We start from the raw sequence: 17,211 nt of genomic DNA on the forward strand, positions 1-17,211 counted from the left end.
TTATGTCTGCTAGATTAGGTATGAATTCTTGTTATTTTTGCCAAAATGCCAGAGTTGGAAGATTTCACTGAATGCATTGACCTCTTTGTGCTTCTTGTACTTGAAGGTGACTTCGGTTCACTGACTCCTGCCTTCAGTTCTCTTCACAGAACTGAATCTTCCTTTCCGATGGACTTAACACCTTGCACTGTAAAGGATGAATTGACATTTTCTCTCTCTAAAGCTACATGTTGAAATGTATAAACATGCCCTGTATTTAACCTAATTTAAAATTTTAACTTTAAAATTAAGTGTTAGACATGTATTATATACAACAAGGATTTTATTTTTAAAGATGCTTAAAATATGAAATTTGAGGTGCTTCTGAAGAGCTAATTTCTCTGGAAAATAGACACACATATTTACATCCACAATTAGAGTTTGGGTTCCTGAATCTGGAAACTTATATATCTGTGCCTGTTTGGGTAGAGGAGTGGGGAAGACTGTTATTTAGTTCCTGCTGTCTAGCATGGTTTAGTGGTAGACTTTAATACTAGTTTAAAGGTTGGACTATGCTCAAGCATAGTCTGCCTGTCCCTCTGTAAGTCATGTTTAACTTTCTCTAAGTGTATCAAACAGCTTCACCAAAAGGAGTCAAATAGTGAGATGAATTTCTTAAATGAAAATTATTTTAATTGGTATCTTTGGTGATTGAATAGGGAAATATTTTAGAAAAAGACACCAGTGATGAAGTTTAAGGTGAACTTCGTTAGCAATGTATATCCACTTCTTAAAATACAGTTTTGAATATCAACTGTGACTTATTGGTCTCCCTCCCCTCCCCCCCCCCCCCCCCCCCAAGTAAAAAAGAGTTTACTCACGTTTTATAATTACTGCATAATTAATGTGTAAGGCTGTAATCTCTGACATTTTATTCTATGAATCTTTTCTTTTCACATAGTGTAGTTTCAGTGGTAAGCAAATTTGAAACACAATATTCAGCTTGCAATATTTAATTGAGGGGAAAAAATCTATTTTCAACAATTTATGTAGTTTGTCAAAATATTAATTTCAAGTCAACACATACATAAGTATTCCATGGCACTGCTTCCTCAAGTACCTAATTACTACACAAATTATGATAAGCTTTTTCTATGCAGCTTAATTCTATTGTTGTTATTTACATGAATTCCGAAGTATTCTAATTCAAACAAGTTTAAAAGACATTTATGCAAATAGCTTATCTTATAATTTTAGGTATTGCACATGGGCAGCAAAGACAAGCCCTACAACAGAAGCGATTATATTTTTCTTCAGAAATTAAAACTTTCAAAAACACATTCAGTATTTTCATTCTGTTGGGAGATGCATGTACCCAAAGCGCGTTATCTGAGTAGCATAGGTGGCTACAAAACTAAGTGTGGAAGACTTTGCAGGGATTTATAAACATGGGGGTTGTATAAGGAGTTAGAAATAAGATCAAAAAGAGCATGTGAGAAATTTCTCTATGATAAACTCTTTAAATTCATCACAATCTATCACTACAGTGGACAGATACTATATTACAGAATTTGCCATTGCTATTGTAAAGCAAAGAAACTGTCTTAAGCCAAGGAAGAGCAAAATTCCAACTGTGTCTTTTTGTTTGAAATGGAAAAAAAAATCAGTATGTGTGGTCAGACTTGTTGGCATTAAAAAGAAGTTTGAATATCTTTAACTTTTACAGTATTTTGATGCTAGCTGTGTACAATAAAGCTCACTGTATCTGTAGCTGTATAGACCGTTCTTTCATTAGTTTGAAATAAATACATGAACAAATGAAAAAAATCTTGAACAAGGAAGATTCCAAGCTAATGAAGTGACTTGTGTGTATATTTCTTCCGTATTTCGAAGTAGTACATATCACAGATGCTTACACCTTTACAGTTACAACTGTATGGTTTATTTTTCATATCATTTTCCTTTCAGTGTGACTAAAGTTCTTACTAGTGACATATCTTCATATTCTTGGTTAAACCCATTATTAACTGGTCTGGATGGCTTGTCATAAATCCATTCACTTTTCAGGGTAGCGCTGCTATCTGTATTTCTTGACTCATTCTTGCACTTTTTACAGCACTGGTAAATCTGTTTCAATATTCCACAAAACATATTGTTAGGCAATAAAAATGTGTTTCCATCAGATATTCATCTTTTTAGAGATCATATTCCTCACTTTACTGGGATAGCAACCCAGTATTTATTGTGAGTTGTTTGTAAAGTTATAATACTTTTCACACCACAAGTAAACATGGAAATACTAATGTTAAATACAACTTCATGAATTGACATACTATTCATTATTATTCTTAATAAATTTCAGTGGTATGTTAGCTAAGACCCTAATACCTAAGTAACTAACATGTTGGTATGTCATAGCCTATATGGTTTAACAAAGTGGTATATGGTCAGCTGTAGACAATTATTATACAGTAAAACAATTATGGTATGTTTTAGTTTAAAATAAGAGCAAGAACTAATATTAAACATTATTAAATTGGTTGATTAGCTTTTTATATGCTGAATTCTAAGACTTTACAGTTAGCAGAATAAGGGTAATTCATAAAAGTAGGTAGAAAGTGTGTCCAACTGTATACCAGTGATTTCATTTAATACTTCTCCAATTCCCAATACTATCTCTTAAGGTGCATATATGCTGCTACTTTATAAAAATAGAGCATAGGGTAGGGGGAGAGAGATTATTATTATTATTTAATAATTTATTTATTCTTTATTCTTATGTAAATTAGTGTTTTTTTTTTTTTTTGGAGAGTGGATGAGATGGGTATCTTTTGTGGAAAATAAACAAGTGACAGCTGTAATGGTTTCTCCATAAAGTATACACAATTGTCGTGCAAGTTTCACTGGAAAAGTGCATTGCAGTGCCCTATTGTAGACTTTGAAGCACAGAAAAAGTTTGACAGAGGTAAGGGAACAGCTAAGAGAATTTTAGGCTAAGAAAAGGTGAGTCATACCTCTTCCTGAGATAGCAGCTCCTTCCAGAAGCTACCTGAAGGGTTCAGCCAACCATGACATACCAGATTTAACCAGTGGCCTAGAAGGGCTGAAGGGCCTTTGTGTGATTCAGTCCCTCTTTCATTATTGCACGCTCTGATTTTGACATGATACACATTTTCATGATGCAAAACATTTGTCATTTAGTGGAAAAAAAAAAAAAGACCCATAAGAAGTTGTAAATTCCCTGACTTTGTAAATCTCAGTGTCTTTCTCTTTAGCTGGTGCAGTGGGTTGACCCTGGCCAGCAGCCAAGCAACCACAGAGCTGCTTGCTCACAACCCGGTCCCCAGCAGAAGAGGGGAGAGGACAGGAAGAACAAAAGTGAAAAATCTCCAGGGTCAAGATAAAGACAGTTTAATAGGTGAAGGAAAGAGGAAGAGGAAAAAAAAAAAAAAGGTGAAGCAAAGGAAATCAGGAAATCACTCACCAGCTCCCTCCAGCAGACCAATGCCAAGCCATTCTCTGAGCAATGGTCACCTTGGTAGTGCAAAGTGCTATTGTATCTCAGCAAGTTTGTTTGTTTGTTTTTTCTTTTTTTTTCTTTTTTTTTTTTTTGTTGTTGTTGCTTACCACTTCTCTCTCTGTCTTGAGTTGACTCTGTCTAACCACACATCCTTTGCCTCCAACTGCCTGAACTGTGTGAACATTTCTGGTTTTGATGTGGCTTTGAGGTAACAGAACTTAACAACTGGGTTTCTAAAGAAAATAAAACCCAAACCTTATTTGACCCAGAAGGGCAACCAGATACCGTAAATATCTTTGTAGGTCTTGTAACTTATGTCACTGGTGTCAAGTCTTTTCATAATGAAATTCTCCACTGTGCAGTAGCATCAGCAGAGAGAGCTGTTGCCGTAATGCTATGTTCACTAATGCTTAAATAGCCCTTTTAAATTTCACATGCTGAGAAAGCCTGCTAAGTTTGTTGTCTGTTCCCTCCTAGTCCAATTTGTTAACTTCTAAGGGACTGTACAATATAGTTTTTTGAGAGGGGAGATTGTTGATGAAGCACAAGGAACTTTCTATGTCTCATAAATGATAATCTTTGAACTACATTTGGAAGTAAGGACCTTGTAAATATAACTAGAGCACATTGTAGCACTGTCCCTGCCTTCAAAGATTGTGTAATGCTCATTTGCATCAAGTTATGACATAGCTCAGATTTCTTCAGCTCAGATTTATTTCCTTATGCAAAGTTTCCTTCACATAAAAGATATTTCCAAATATGATCAAAATAAAACTATTAGTTCAGAGCTGCCTTTTAGTTTTTTGTTCCGTAAAAAGTGATTGATTAAAATGATTATAAGTAGGGGAACAGAGCCACGATTAGGGAAGACGGAAGGATTTGTAGAATATATAGGAAGCATAAGAAATCACTCTCATCTTAGATAGTTTTGTATCAAAAAAAAAGTATTTTCTCCTTCTCTTGAAAATATTTTCAAGTTTTCAAGTTGTCAGTGTGCTTCACTGCTGGCCAGGAAAATGTCAGGCAGGGACCCTTATCAGCTGGGGGGTCAGGGTGGACATAAAACCCTGGTATGACTGGTTGACTGACTGAAACATGAGTAAAACAAAAGATGAGCAGACATTCATGTGTGCCCAGTGGAGCTCATTAGGAGCTGGAGCCCAGAAATATGGAGGAAGCAGGATGTGTTTTAAAATGCTGATTGTGTGTTTTTTTATTATTATTATTTATTTTGTTTTGTTTTCTAATTCTGTTTCCTTTCCAGGTAAAAGTAATAACTCTAGATCAACCACCAGCATAGACAATAGCTTCCCAGTTGTCAGCAAGCTCAGAAAACAGATTTAATTTCTCTGTGCATCTCCACTGCCACAGCTTTCTGTTTCTTTTATGGTCATGCTCTCAAAACATCCAAAGGCAGGGAGTTCTACCTCTAACTCTTTAGTTAACAGAAAACAGACTGAGTTTTTACTTTGCCGCAGCTGCACAGTCTATTTATCATTTCTTTCCATCAAAAGATGCCACCCTTCTTTAGATCTGTAGTATTTATTTTTGAAGTTATTACTTACACCAAAAGCCATGATAACTGTGGTGACAAAGATGGTGTATCCAAGAAGGAACCACCACCACCCGGTCATTTCTGATCTTGTACAGTCTTTACATTTGAAATCTGAAATGAAGAGAACAAAAAATAAGTACCTGGAAAAAAAAAAAGTTGCTTTTCTGATATAATTTAAATTGAAGGATTAGTGAGGATTAGTCAGCACAGTTGTCTTCATTTTTATTCACATTTTCTTTCACTCTTTTTTCAGGCTAAAAGGTTAAGCCTCTCATGTGAGAACTGTTGTCTTCTTTGTTATTCAGACGAAATTTTTGAAACTGTTCTTAGCAATTTATAAAATGAAAAGTAAACAAAATTCTCAGTGGTGTCAAAGTGGGGTATACAAAAACATCTTTGTTATAGAGCATACACTTATGCAATGATAAAAAAGCCTGTGGTGGTTTTTGTTGTTGTTGGGTTTTTTTTTTTTTTTTTTGCTTGCTTGTTTGCTTTTTAAAACTAAACCAAACATGATTATGGTGTATAAGTCAAAAGAATTTCATTGACAACTGTTTTTCTTTAGGGACTTAAAAGTACTGCATTGGACAATTGTTATACATAAAGTGAAATCTAGAAACAGAGAAATTCTTTGCAGTACTTAACATACGGCTAGTTAGATTTGCCTGGAAAGTCTACATGCACAAAACCTGGCTCCGCTACAATAGTGTACCTTAGTCACTGAGTTCACAGTCCCCATCAGGATTACAGAAATTATTTAGATAATTTGAGGACTGGGGAAGAGTTATAAAGAGATGCAAATGCTTTTATAATTACACAGAAAGAAACTCCCACTCCTACGTATCCCTACTTTCACAAACCTTTCTAAAAATACCCACGGTACTTAATTTACTATTCATTTTTCAGTGACTGGAAGGGGAAGCACGAACTGCATATTTCGAAAAAGACAGTTGGCATACAAGGACTGAGGGAAATGATGAAAAATGGTACAAAATATTGTCATGGATTTCTGTTTTTTGTATGAAGCAAAGTAAAAATCCATCAAATGTGTGTGCAGAATAGTAAGGAAAAATATTTAAAATGTGTAATGTATATATTAATGTAGAATACGAATTAAAATAATAAAATAATATACAAAATATCAAAAATTTATCGAATATATTAAATGTTGATTCAGTGCTCTGCTGCCCAATTTCAGATGCAAAGAAAAGTCCCTGTCCCTGAGAAGTCTGTCTGTATAAACTGTTCATACCTTCTCTCCCCTACTCATGACTGTAGACTGTTTTTTTCCCCAACCTTCTTCTGGTAGCAGTGAGTGGTGGGAGAGAAGACCGTAAAAGTTATGGAAGACTTAATTCTCCTTGGATATATCAAGTCGGTTTCTGTGTATTAGACAGTTCTTACCTTGTACTGTCAGCTTGGTGCCACTTCCACATTTGCCCTGGGTTTTCTGGGTTAGCGTCACATCACAGAAATAAAAGTTGCTGGCATTTTGGTCAACATTGCTCAGTTTTAAGATGGAGTATCCCCTGAACACATCCTTTGTAATGTGTATATGTGGTCTGTCGGTGCCTGAGCTTGACCGAAGACTCTGCTGGTTGTTGCAGCTGGGGCCCTTCCTCCAGTACACAACTGGCTCCTCGTTCTCGTCATTGGGGTATTCAAAGACACACAGCATCCAGGTTGTGGAGTTAATGAGCACACTGGCATCTTCAGGGTATTGCACAACTGAGAGCTCTGGCCTACCGCTAGCTGTAATTATCAATTAATTAATAATCACCTTTATTAAAAGCAATGTTAATGTTCTGTTAATATTATCCTATTAGTCCAATACATCATTATTTAAATATTGACATGCAATTTGTTTTGTGCAGGAATCCTGGAAAACAAGGAAACACAATATATCTAAATGGAGTAAAAAAACAAAACAAAACAAAACAAAAAAACCACAAGTAACAAAAACTTTAGCAAAAATGAAATTCTATTCTTGTTTTAAATATAAGGATTATTTAAGTTTACTCACTTTCTGATATTTTCTTTGCAATGTCAAAATCTTTTTTCTATGTCAATACGAGTCCTCAATTTCTATATTTTTCATATTTTTTATTAAAAATAATATTTTTTGATAATTCCTAACATCACATTCCAGGGCCCTTTTTAAAAAAATATATTTTTTAATTTTTTATTTTATTTTTAATTCTTCAAGTCTATATGCAGTAAAGATTTATACAGATACTGTGTGAATGTAAACTATCTATAGAGTTAATGCAGAAGGATGGTGAGACCATAGATGGATAATATTGGATAATTTTTTTGCATATATGCAGGCAACAATGAGATAAAGGACTGGGAATATGTCTGAAATAAATCTGTTGCTGTGCCTTGAACTAAAATAATAATAATAATAAAACTGATAATTAAAATAAGATTGCAACGAACAAGAGAATACACCACAAGAGACCAATCTTTCATTAAATGTAAAGAATTCCAGAATGTTAATACTTAGTCAATACCAAACTAGCAAGTAAGTCTTTACTAGTTTGGAAATAAGTGAAGAGGCTTTTCCAAGACGCATAGTTGTAGAATCATACAATAATTAGGGTACCTCTAAAACCCATCTTGTTCCAGCCCCTCTGCCATGGGCAGGGATGCCACCCACTAGACTAGGTTGCCCAAAGTCCCATCCAACTGGCCTTAAACAACTCCAGGGATGGGGCATCCAAAGCTTCTCTCAGCAATCTGTTCTGGTGTTCTGCCACCCTTATTGTGAAAAATTTCTTCCTTACACTCACTTTAAATGTAACTTCTTTAAATCCACCGTCTTTAAATCTACCTTTACCGGGCCCTGGTTAAAAGCCTTTCTCCACCTTTCTTATAAACCCCCTTTATATCTTGAAACTCTGCAGTAAATTCTACCCAGAGCCTTCCCTTCTCCAGGCTGAACAACCCCAATGTTCTCAGCCTTTCTTCATAGGAGAGGTGTTCCAGCTCTCTGATAACCCTCATGGTCCTCCTCTGGACCCATAATGATGAACTCTGAGAATTTTTTTTTCTGAATAACAAAAAAAATCCCTACTTGACACCCATCTCAGATCAGCTGGCAGTGACATCTCACTATTTCTAGCACTTTATATGACTAAACTTTACCTGCATTTGCGTCTCATCCCAAGTGTTTTGAGATTGTAACTAATAAATCACACGAGATTAATCTGCTTTCAAGTCAGTTATTTAAACTTTAAATAACCACATTGAAACTCCAACACTTAACCTTACTCTCCCTTTTTAGTCAATAAACTGAAATAATAATTTAAAGGCAAGATTGATTTAATGCCACAATAAAGGTTTAAACAGATTGAATGATTTATTTATTTACTTACTTTACTATAAGAACATCTATTTCTCATGTAGAGTAATAAATTCATGAAAGAGACATTCAGAATTCTGTGAAATGAATCTTTTCCGTCTGAGGAACTGCAACTAGACTTTAACCATTAACAATCCTGTATTTATTGAATTGCTTTGAAATGAAACATTTGTCTTACGTGTTATGTATGCATTTTTATACTAAGTATAAAAAATTGGAAAGTCATTACTAAGCACAGACAACACATGCTTTTAAAAATATTAGAACAAATTAATATGATGCTTCAAAGTAGTTGGTTACCTCTAATTTTTTATGTTATTCTTTTTAGACTTCTTGTCATCTGAGCACACATACTAAGAAATGTATGCTCAGAAATGACTGTTCTGTACTTGAAAGAGGTTTGATTTGCTGAAATATAACATGGAACAGATTTTTAAATGGACATAATCCAGAGGAGTGAAGGAAGTTTCTGGACTGTATCCTTCATTTACTTGAAAAATAACTATCTTAAAAAAAAATAAAATCAATACATCACATTGATAGCAATATTTCAAAACCCATGTAAAACCAGTTTCAGTATACTCAATGAAGGAAAACAACTTAGTGTAAAGAAAAAGATGTGTCATATCTGAAATAGCTTTTGCATTTTCATCATACTATACAATAAAAAAAAAAAAAACGTTCCAAATACAATTCATATTTCTTTCCTTTTAAATTTTAGTGTAAGTGAATAGTTTTAAAAGTACTCCAAGACCCACTTATACTAAAATCCTGAAATAAAGTTATTGACCTAAATATTAAAATATCAGTACAGATTTCTAATATGCAAAAGTGAACCCGCTCTAGTTTCTTTCTGTTATTACATGTCAGTCAGATTTATTTATTTTTTGACACTTTCATCCTTGATTAAAAATTAGCACTGATTTTCTCAAAAGTTAGATTTTTAAGAATTTTGAGGTTAAAAAACAAAACAAAACAAAAAACCAACCAACCAAACAAACAAAAAAACCAACTACTTACCTGCAAAGTGAACGAAGTAAGATATTGTAATTAATATACCAATCAGCATCATTTTCTTGGAATTGCCAATGAAAAGTCTTAAAAGGTCAACTGAGACTGCTAAAACCACAGTTATCAGCAACTAGCTGAAAAATAAATTAAAGTTCTCCTAAAAACATGTTTTTAACCTTGTTTCTAAGGGGAGGTTCCTGTGGTTTTACTCACTGTAACTATTTCCCTTTCTGCCATCACACATCCTGGACATTGCAACAGATTAACTTCTGGTATTGTAGTTTCAAGTTGAACTCTGCCGTGACTGTTTTTACATTCTGAGTATTTTCTTCAGACAACTAGGAGGAGGATTGGTTTTCTGTGGTGAATTTACTCAAAGCTGACAAAAACAGAAATAAATCATTGGTAGCAACAGTGACAATATAATACAACAAACATGTCAACAGACACCTCTCTCTGATGTTCTTGCTGAAAGACCTGTTTATGCCTTCAGTACCAGAAGGACGAAGATGACTTTGCTCTATCTAGCTTTGGTCCGATTAGACAAATAAAACATACCACAAGAATGTTTCAGAAATAAATAAAAAATAAAAACAAACATAATTTCTTTTTTTTTTTTTCTGAAGTGATACTGAATGTCTAGTTATCATCACGCAATCCAACATACATGAACATTAGCTGCCAAGAACCATAATGTGGCAAAGAAAGCAATGTAGTTACCACCCTAACACATACCTTTGGAATTCACAGAAGCCCATTAGATCAGCTAACCTCCTTGTAGCTCCTTGTATAAACTATTAAATTTCATCCTGCACACTTACCCCTGGGTTTTACTAAAGCTTGATTTTATCACACTGCACTGCCCACAGATTTGAATGTCTGCGTTTGACTAGAGATAACTTCTATGGAAATATCTAGTTTTGATTTGAAGACATTGAGATGCATCTATAAACTCAATGGCTTGTTGCTGAAATGACTAATGATTCCCACTGTGAAAGGCTGTGTCTTCACCTTACATGTAATGAGTCCTTTATTATCTCCATTTTTTGCCACCTGCTCCCCCCTCCTGCCCTTTTAAAGATGTTATATGGGATAACATCCTGATATTTGTTTTCAAATTAAAAAAAAAAGCGTTCAAGGCTCCTGATATAAGACATTTTCTCCGGTCCTTGAATAAGATATATATGATTCCATATAGACACCTTAAAACCATTTTTCTATAGAGCTAAAATCAAATTTCTACTCTTCTGCCCCTCTGTCTTGTTTACAGATACAAGGATACTCCTCCGCAGGGTGCTGCTAGGAGGTCACTATCAGTTGTTTGTCTACTCGAAATGTTGAATGTCTTTGCAGAATCACTGCCTTCTGAGGCAGTACAAGTATATTCCATTTTCATTAAATAGCACTAAGACTAGAACCAAAACCTCTAACTTTCCAGTAGGCATAATATATTTCATCTCCTCAACAACAACTTTTAGAAATGTTTGCTAAGCTGATCTTAAAACACTAATTGTATACTCTAATCATTTTATTATTTTCACCTATTTCTTAAAGAACTCCATCCCCTTAATCCACATTCATTCAAATGAACGTCTCAGGAAAATAAATGAATAAATAAAAATTGTAGACTATTTAAACTTAATTTGTGGACACATTATTTACTGTTGTTATCAATGGATTAACTAAAATTAAAATAGAGCAAAAATTGTGTTCTAGAGACACCAAATAGCTAACTAATCATACAAAGGAAATAATCTCAACAAGAAGATAAAAAATAACTCTTATTCCCCCCCAAAAAAATATAAAAAAATAAAAAAAATAAAAAAGCATAGAAAAATAATTTTAAAGAGCTTTTAAAGAGAATGTATTATTAAACCTATGCCAACCTTTACCTCATTTTTTATCAGCGGATTAACATTTGTATTTAATTACCAATATTAATTGGTAATTAAATAGTAGGTGTAAATATAACAGCTAAATTGGATATTATTCTTATAAATCATATCTGATATTAATCGGGTTAAAGAGAGAAATAAAAGAAATGTAAAATTCTTTGAATTTCCTGCTTCTAGGAAGTAACTCCCCATATAACACTATTTTTAGCTATAACATTTTGAACAACAGTGATAAAAGCCCTTAAGATACTGATTTGAATAAGCAATAAATGATTCAGAGAAAACTGATCAAAGGCAAGCATAAGGAATTTAATGCAGCTGGTCCAGGATTCACACACACATTTGAGTAGTTATCCAGTATCAGAAGGTTGTTGTTTTGTTTTATTTTGTTTTCCATAAAATGAATGTATTTAATTTGATAGTAATAGAGTTAGTCTATATTTTAACACAGTGTTTATCTCAGTATCTTGTTCTAATGACTTGGACTCAGCTAAAGTTTAACCTGGTTTTAATCACAGAATCATGGAATGGACGAGGTTGGAAGGGACTCCTGAAGATCCTCTAGTCCAGCTCAGCAGGATCACCTAGAGCACATTGCGCAGGATGGCATCCAGGTGGGTTTTGAATATCTACAGAGAAGGAGACTCCACAATCATATGTAATTACAATAATGTTGAACTATACTACAAAGTAGAACTTTGGGATGTAAATAAGCATTAGTTTACTGGCTAAGTGAGTGTTCAGCAAACAAAAAGGCTTGCCTACAGTTGTAACTGACTAATCCATTAAGAAATTATTATTTTAATTGCCTTAAGTTTATGTATTAATGTTATACAATGCAAAAAAGTATACAGCTCTTTCAAATGATAGACAAAATTCCTAGTGAAATGAAGTCCTGCCAGAGCTCTGAGTTTCAGCTAACCAAAATATTTATGCTCATATATAACAATAAGCTTGAATCTATTGCTATTCAGTAATATTTTTTTGAAAAGAAACTGTGTCTCATAGGAATGATGTGTATGTGACATAAACACTTTCATGAAAAATCAGATGATTTTTGTGCTTACTGCTCAGTTGCTATGTGAGTGAAACTTGTGACCAAGAAAACATGTCAAAGGTTTTGAAATAATTAAGATCTTAAAAAAGATCAAATCTAGAAATGTTACATCATGACATACAATAGGAGATATTGAAATGTCACTGCATAAAAGTGTTTTTACTCTCTAACACTGGAGAGAGATTAATTTTAAATGTTTTATGTTCTTCCTATACATGACATAGGTAAAGTTTGAAACTTAAGTTAATAACTGTACAATGACCTTCTAACATTCTTCTCTAAAAAGAAGCACACAACCTAAGGATATGGTGATTGAGATGTAGGTCTTCTTCAGGACTATCCCACAGTGATGAAAATAAGAATCATCTCTATTAAAATATCAGAACAATACCAACATATAAGCACACTTACTTTTAGACTTCTTTCACTCCTCTGTGGTTTCTTATTACCAGCTTCAGCTATAATTTCAAGGAATTTGGAAACTTGAGTTTATCTAAAATTATATTTTTAATTATCCACTGAAATGAGGATTAGTTTTAGGACTATAATAGAGACAATACATATTTATAAGGCCTAGATTCCAGCTGATTATTGTCTATCTACAGGACTGGAAGAAAAAGATGGATAGATTTACCTAGTAGGCTGTAGCTTCTCTGTTAGCAGAGTTGTTTTCACTATGCTAAGAGGAAAAATTGAGAGTGTTAACTGTGCAGATGTCTCACTGCTCTGTGGTTGCAGCCTGGAGGAATGGCACAGTTAAGTAATTTCTAAATGAAGTACAAATACACGATCTGTTTTGAAAATTTATAATGGTATCACCAAGAGATGAGAAAATAAATTCTGTGCTAATTTCTACTGAAGCCATGAAAATAGATAATAAGACATGAGGGAAGATACAAACAATCTCAGAGTGATATCTCTTCACCGGTCCTTATTTGGAGGTATTTATCCCTGAAAAACAATCAAGCATTTTATGAGTGTCTATAAAAATGCAGGTGAATATGGCAGCTTGAAATAAAAGAGTGCCTTGTAGTTCATGACTACCCAAAAATAGCTACTTTACAATGTAAAACTGCTTGAAGCAGACATCTCCTTAGCATATATTAAACAAATAAGATAACTTGCATCCAGTTTATTGTTTAGGTTTATTCAGCATAAACCTAGAGTCCAAGAAAGCAGGTAAACATTGTAGAAAGCTTCCTAATGGTAAGAGTAGCAGAGCTCTGGAATAGATTCTCCGGGGAGGCTGGAGACCTTTGAGAAAGATGAGTGTCAAGAACGACATGGGAGCAGTGGATCCTATCCGGGACTATTGCCTATGGCCTCGAGGTTTCCCTATGTTTTCTAATCAGATGTACAAGATGGAGGAGGGCTGTCAGTAGCACAGACTGAGAGAACATCAAAAGCTGCTTTATATCCATGACTGTTCCTGAAAACTTAAGAGAAAATCTTCAGGTTGCCCAGGTAATGCAGACTCTGTAAACTCCTGCTGGGTGTCTCCGTAGTAATGCATTGCTTAGCCTAGTAGGAAGTTAAAGGCATTGCAGAATCTTTTCTACTGGTAGGCAGAACAAAACAGGAGCAAAAATGAAATTCACAATGAAAAGCAGATACTTCAATTGTACCCTCACTCACAATTCAAGAAACTGGATGGATATGACAGGTGAAATGTGGAAAGAGTACATGATCTCTTTTGACCAAAACTACTAGCTGAGTTTAATTATTTAACTATTCCTAACTCTTACAGCCAAGAGAGAAAATTTCAGTACTAGCAGAATATTTACCATGTGTATAAATCTCTTTAGTAACCAATATGAATTAAAAGTGCTGTTAATCATTTGAAATCTGGAGACCAAATTTTTTCACTGTTCCTTTCCATAAGTTGGTATGGATGAAACTGCCAACAGTGTATATCAGTAGCGGATCTGCAGCTCACAAGTTGAATTTAGAGCAAGTTGTTTATGAAGTCAGCTGATTTCAGGCCCCAGTATTGTGTGTAACTAATAAATAAAAAAATTAATTGCAGTTTAAATACAATGATTGGGGGAAAATAGCTTTATTGGACTTAAAAACGTGTGATTAAGAAAACGCTTTAAAAAACATTAATGGGTGGCATCTTTTCTTCTAGCTTGATCAGGAATTTGAGATTTTCCACGCAGAGAAATATGGAACCTGCTAACAGTTTCTTGATCTCCTGGGTATGTCCACATGCAGAGCTGCTTTTAATTGTGCAATGAAGTGTGCTTCTGCATTCTGGAAGATTTTTCCATATTCTCTCAGTAGGAGTGGAATGTTCTTGAGTCTCTTTTTGCTGACAGCTGACACCACCATCAAGGGAAATGCAGTCTGGTTATCCAGTGGATTCTATGGGATCTTTCTGTTGACCAGCAGCAGGGATTCCACGGTATATTAAAATGACTTACCCTTCCTGGGAGTTCTTTTCTTGAACCTAGTTCAGAGAAATACAAATAGTAGTTAAATGCTTAACAAACAACCCAAGCAGGATAGTGACACTGAATTCTAGCAGGCTGCATCATTACCTGATGCATCAAAATATTTCTACCAGAACAAACATAGTAGTTCAGTGTTCTGATCCTGGACACACCCAAAAGTGATAACTGCACAATTTCCTAATCGTGTATGCTACTCTGAGATTTCATCTATAGCTTTAGACCAATCCTTCACACATGCTCAGAGTATTCTTAATACATGTGGTCAGCTCTCAGCCCATCTCAACAATGCTGTAATGAATACATTTTTTTCTGACGTTATATGGCACTTGCATAAGAAATGGAAAGCTGCAGTTCTTCCTCAGCTTATTGATGTGAAATTCTACATTTCAGAAAACTCCACAGAGTGCAGTATGAATAATGCTATTTTAGAGTCAAAACACTCTTCTTTGCCTCTCTCTACATCTTTACCTCTCTTTCTCTCCATCCTCATTCCCTTTGCTCTCTTCTGTGTTGAAAATGGAGAACCACACTGAAGTTGCCCCTCTGGCCTGGAAATACTATTTTCTGTGTTAAATTGAGGAAATTTTTACTACCGTGTATTTCACTGTCTGCTGCTGTACCATAGACGGCAGAAACAAAACTATTTTGGTCTTTATAGATCAACATCAAACCTTTAAAATCCCCACCGAAATTTAAATGCAGCTAGTGCAAAGAACAAAATATCATGTTTTCTATTCTCACTGAGAAATCAATTCAATAACAAAGCCACATATTTTTATGCATGTTCTGGTTTATAAACTGCCTTGAGGTGAAACTACATTCAGGTTGTTCTGCAGTCTCAAACTGCAAACACACAAGTTCCAGTAAACCAATAAGAATATTTCTTTAGACAGGAGCAATCATATCAGTAGGCAGGACATCGTTATCACACAGAAAACAAAACAAAGCAACCCCCTTCTTGTAAATCTTGCTTTTGCAAATCCTGTCTGCACAATGATGATATAGCTGCAATATAAACTGACATTACAGTGGGCTGGAAATCTCATTGTTTGACCAAAAATGTGGCAACTGTACACCCTAGAGAAATCCTAACCTTGCCTTATGTTTTGCTGCTTCTACCCTACCAATTACAGGAATTTATCTGGACTGAACTTCACCAGCCTGGCTATTACCTTTTCATTGGTTAAGAAGGTGACAACATTTGTAAGAGTTTCTTAGTCTCCTGAGTGCTATCACTATAGTGAAAGCATCAGAGTCAATTCTCCTACACCTCACAGTCCTGCTGGCCATAGACTAAGCTAAGTATAAGACAATCTGTACGTAAAATAATTAGTTATCAAGATTACCCTTTCAAACATCCAACAGAAAAGATGAAACCATTTCAAGAGTAGCTCTGTTTACTGCTAAATCAACACATCTTTATGCTTTCCCATATCAAAACTAAGCAACACACTTATCAAGTTTAATGTAAGTATTCTTCACCTGTTGGCAGGAAGAGTTTAAAAAAAAAAAGATGTAGTCTTTCTACACTATACATCCGTTTCAACTTCTTGAGACATATCCACTTTAACTGGAGCAATTTGTTTGACTGAATGTATTAATTTTCACTTTAAAGAAATTATTAACTTTAATGTTAACATTACCTAGCAGCAAATAGAAATCCTTCTTTTTATTTATTCATATATTTATTTATTTATTGTGCTGTTAATTTCACAAACAACCTGAGGTGGAGGATATAAGCCTGAAATATGATTTTTCCCTGAAGTATAGGTAGTTGCTCTAGCACTTATGTCAGTGTTGGTGTAATTGGGCTGAGCAAGACAGGTGCTTGAACTTTGAAAGCATGGCATTAGCTCCTTTCAAATCCTACTTACTTACATTATTGCAACATAGAGATTCTACGCTGGTATCAAGCCATGACCTTTTATCTCTACAGAAACTATATTTCATGCATGGAAATAGAAAACTCGAAGTGTAGAGGTAGAAGAAGAAAATGTTAAAGGGCGGATGAAAAAGAGGAAGAGGATATCCTAAAGATAAATGTAAAAACACTATCATATTTATGTATCTTTAGATTAGTGTGGTGTAACTACAGCTCCCAGACAGGATGCTTCCTATAAAGCTCTTTGATGTTTTTGACAGCTGCACAAATGAAATTATGTGATGAGGATTGTTTACTGTATAAGATCAAAAGCTCCAATTCCTTACAATAATTTTGCAGTCAATAATGAATAATTATGAAGCTAATAACATTTTCCTCTTGTGATTTTTCTGTAAACCAGTAATGTGTGTTGTCAAAAATTACATTGTTTCATTTACATGTAGACATGGAATTCTAACAATCAAAGTCGAAGAGGGAGCTTTAAAAATCCTGCTG

General features: G+C 34.5%; 1 protein-coding gene across 1 annotated transcript; it reads right to left on the reverse strand.

The window, feature by feature from the left end:
- Positions 1–306: 306 nt before the first annotated feature.
- On the reverse strand, positions 307–9,827 carry LOC121058517. Its single transcript, XM_040534145.1, has 4 exons — positions 9,439–9,827; positions 6,459–6,806; positions 5,065–5,165; positions 307–2,106 (listed from the first exon to the last, which is right to left on the reverse strand). Exons 1-4 carry the CDS (start codon positions 9,488–9,490, stop codon positions 1,933–1,935), a joined length of 675 nt encoding a protein of 224 aa, XP_040390079.1. The 5' UTR covers positions 9,491–9,827; the 3' UTR covers positions 307–1,932.
- Between the last annotated feature and the right edge of the window lie 7,384 nt (positions 9,828–17,211).

This window comes from Cygnus olor, chromosome 1 (genome assembly GCF_009769625.2).
Source record: "Cygnus olor isolate bCygOlo1 chromosome 1, bCygOlo1.pri.v2, whole genome shotgun sequence".
In the NCBI taxonomy this organism is placed as follows: domain Eukaryota; kingdom Metazoa; phylum Chordata; class Aves; order Anseriformes; family Anatidae; genus Cygnus; species Cygnus olor.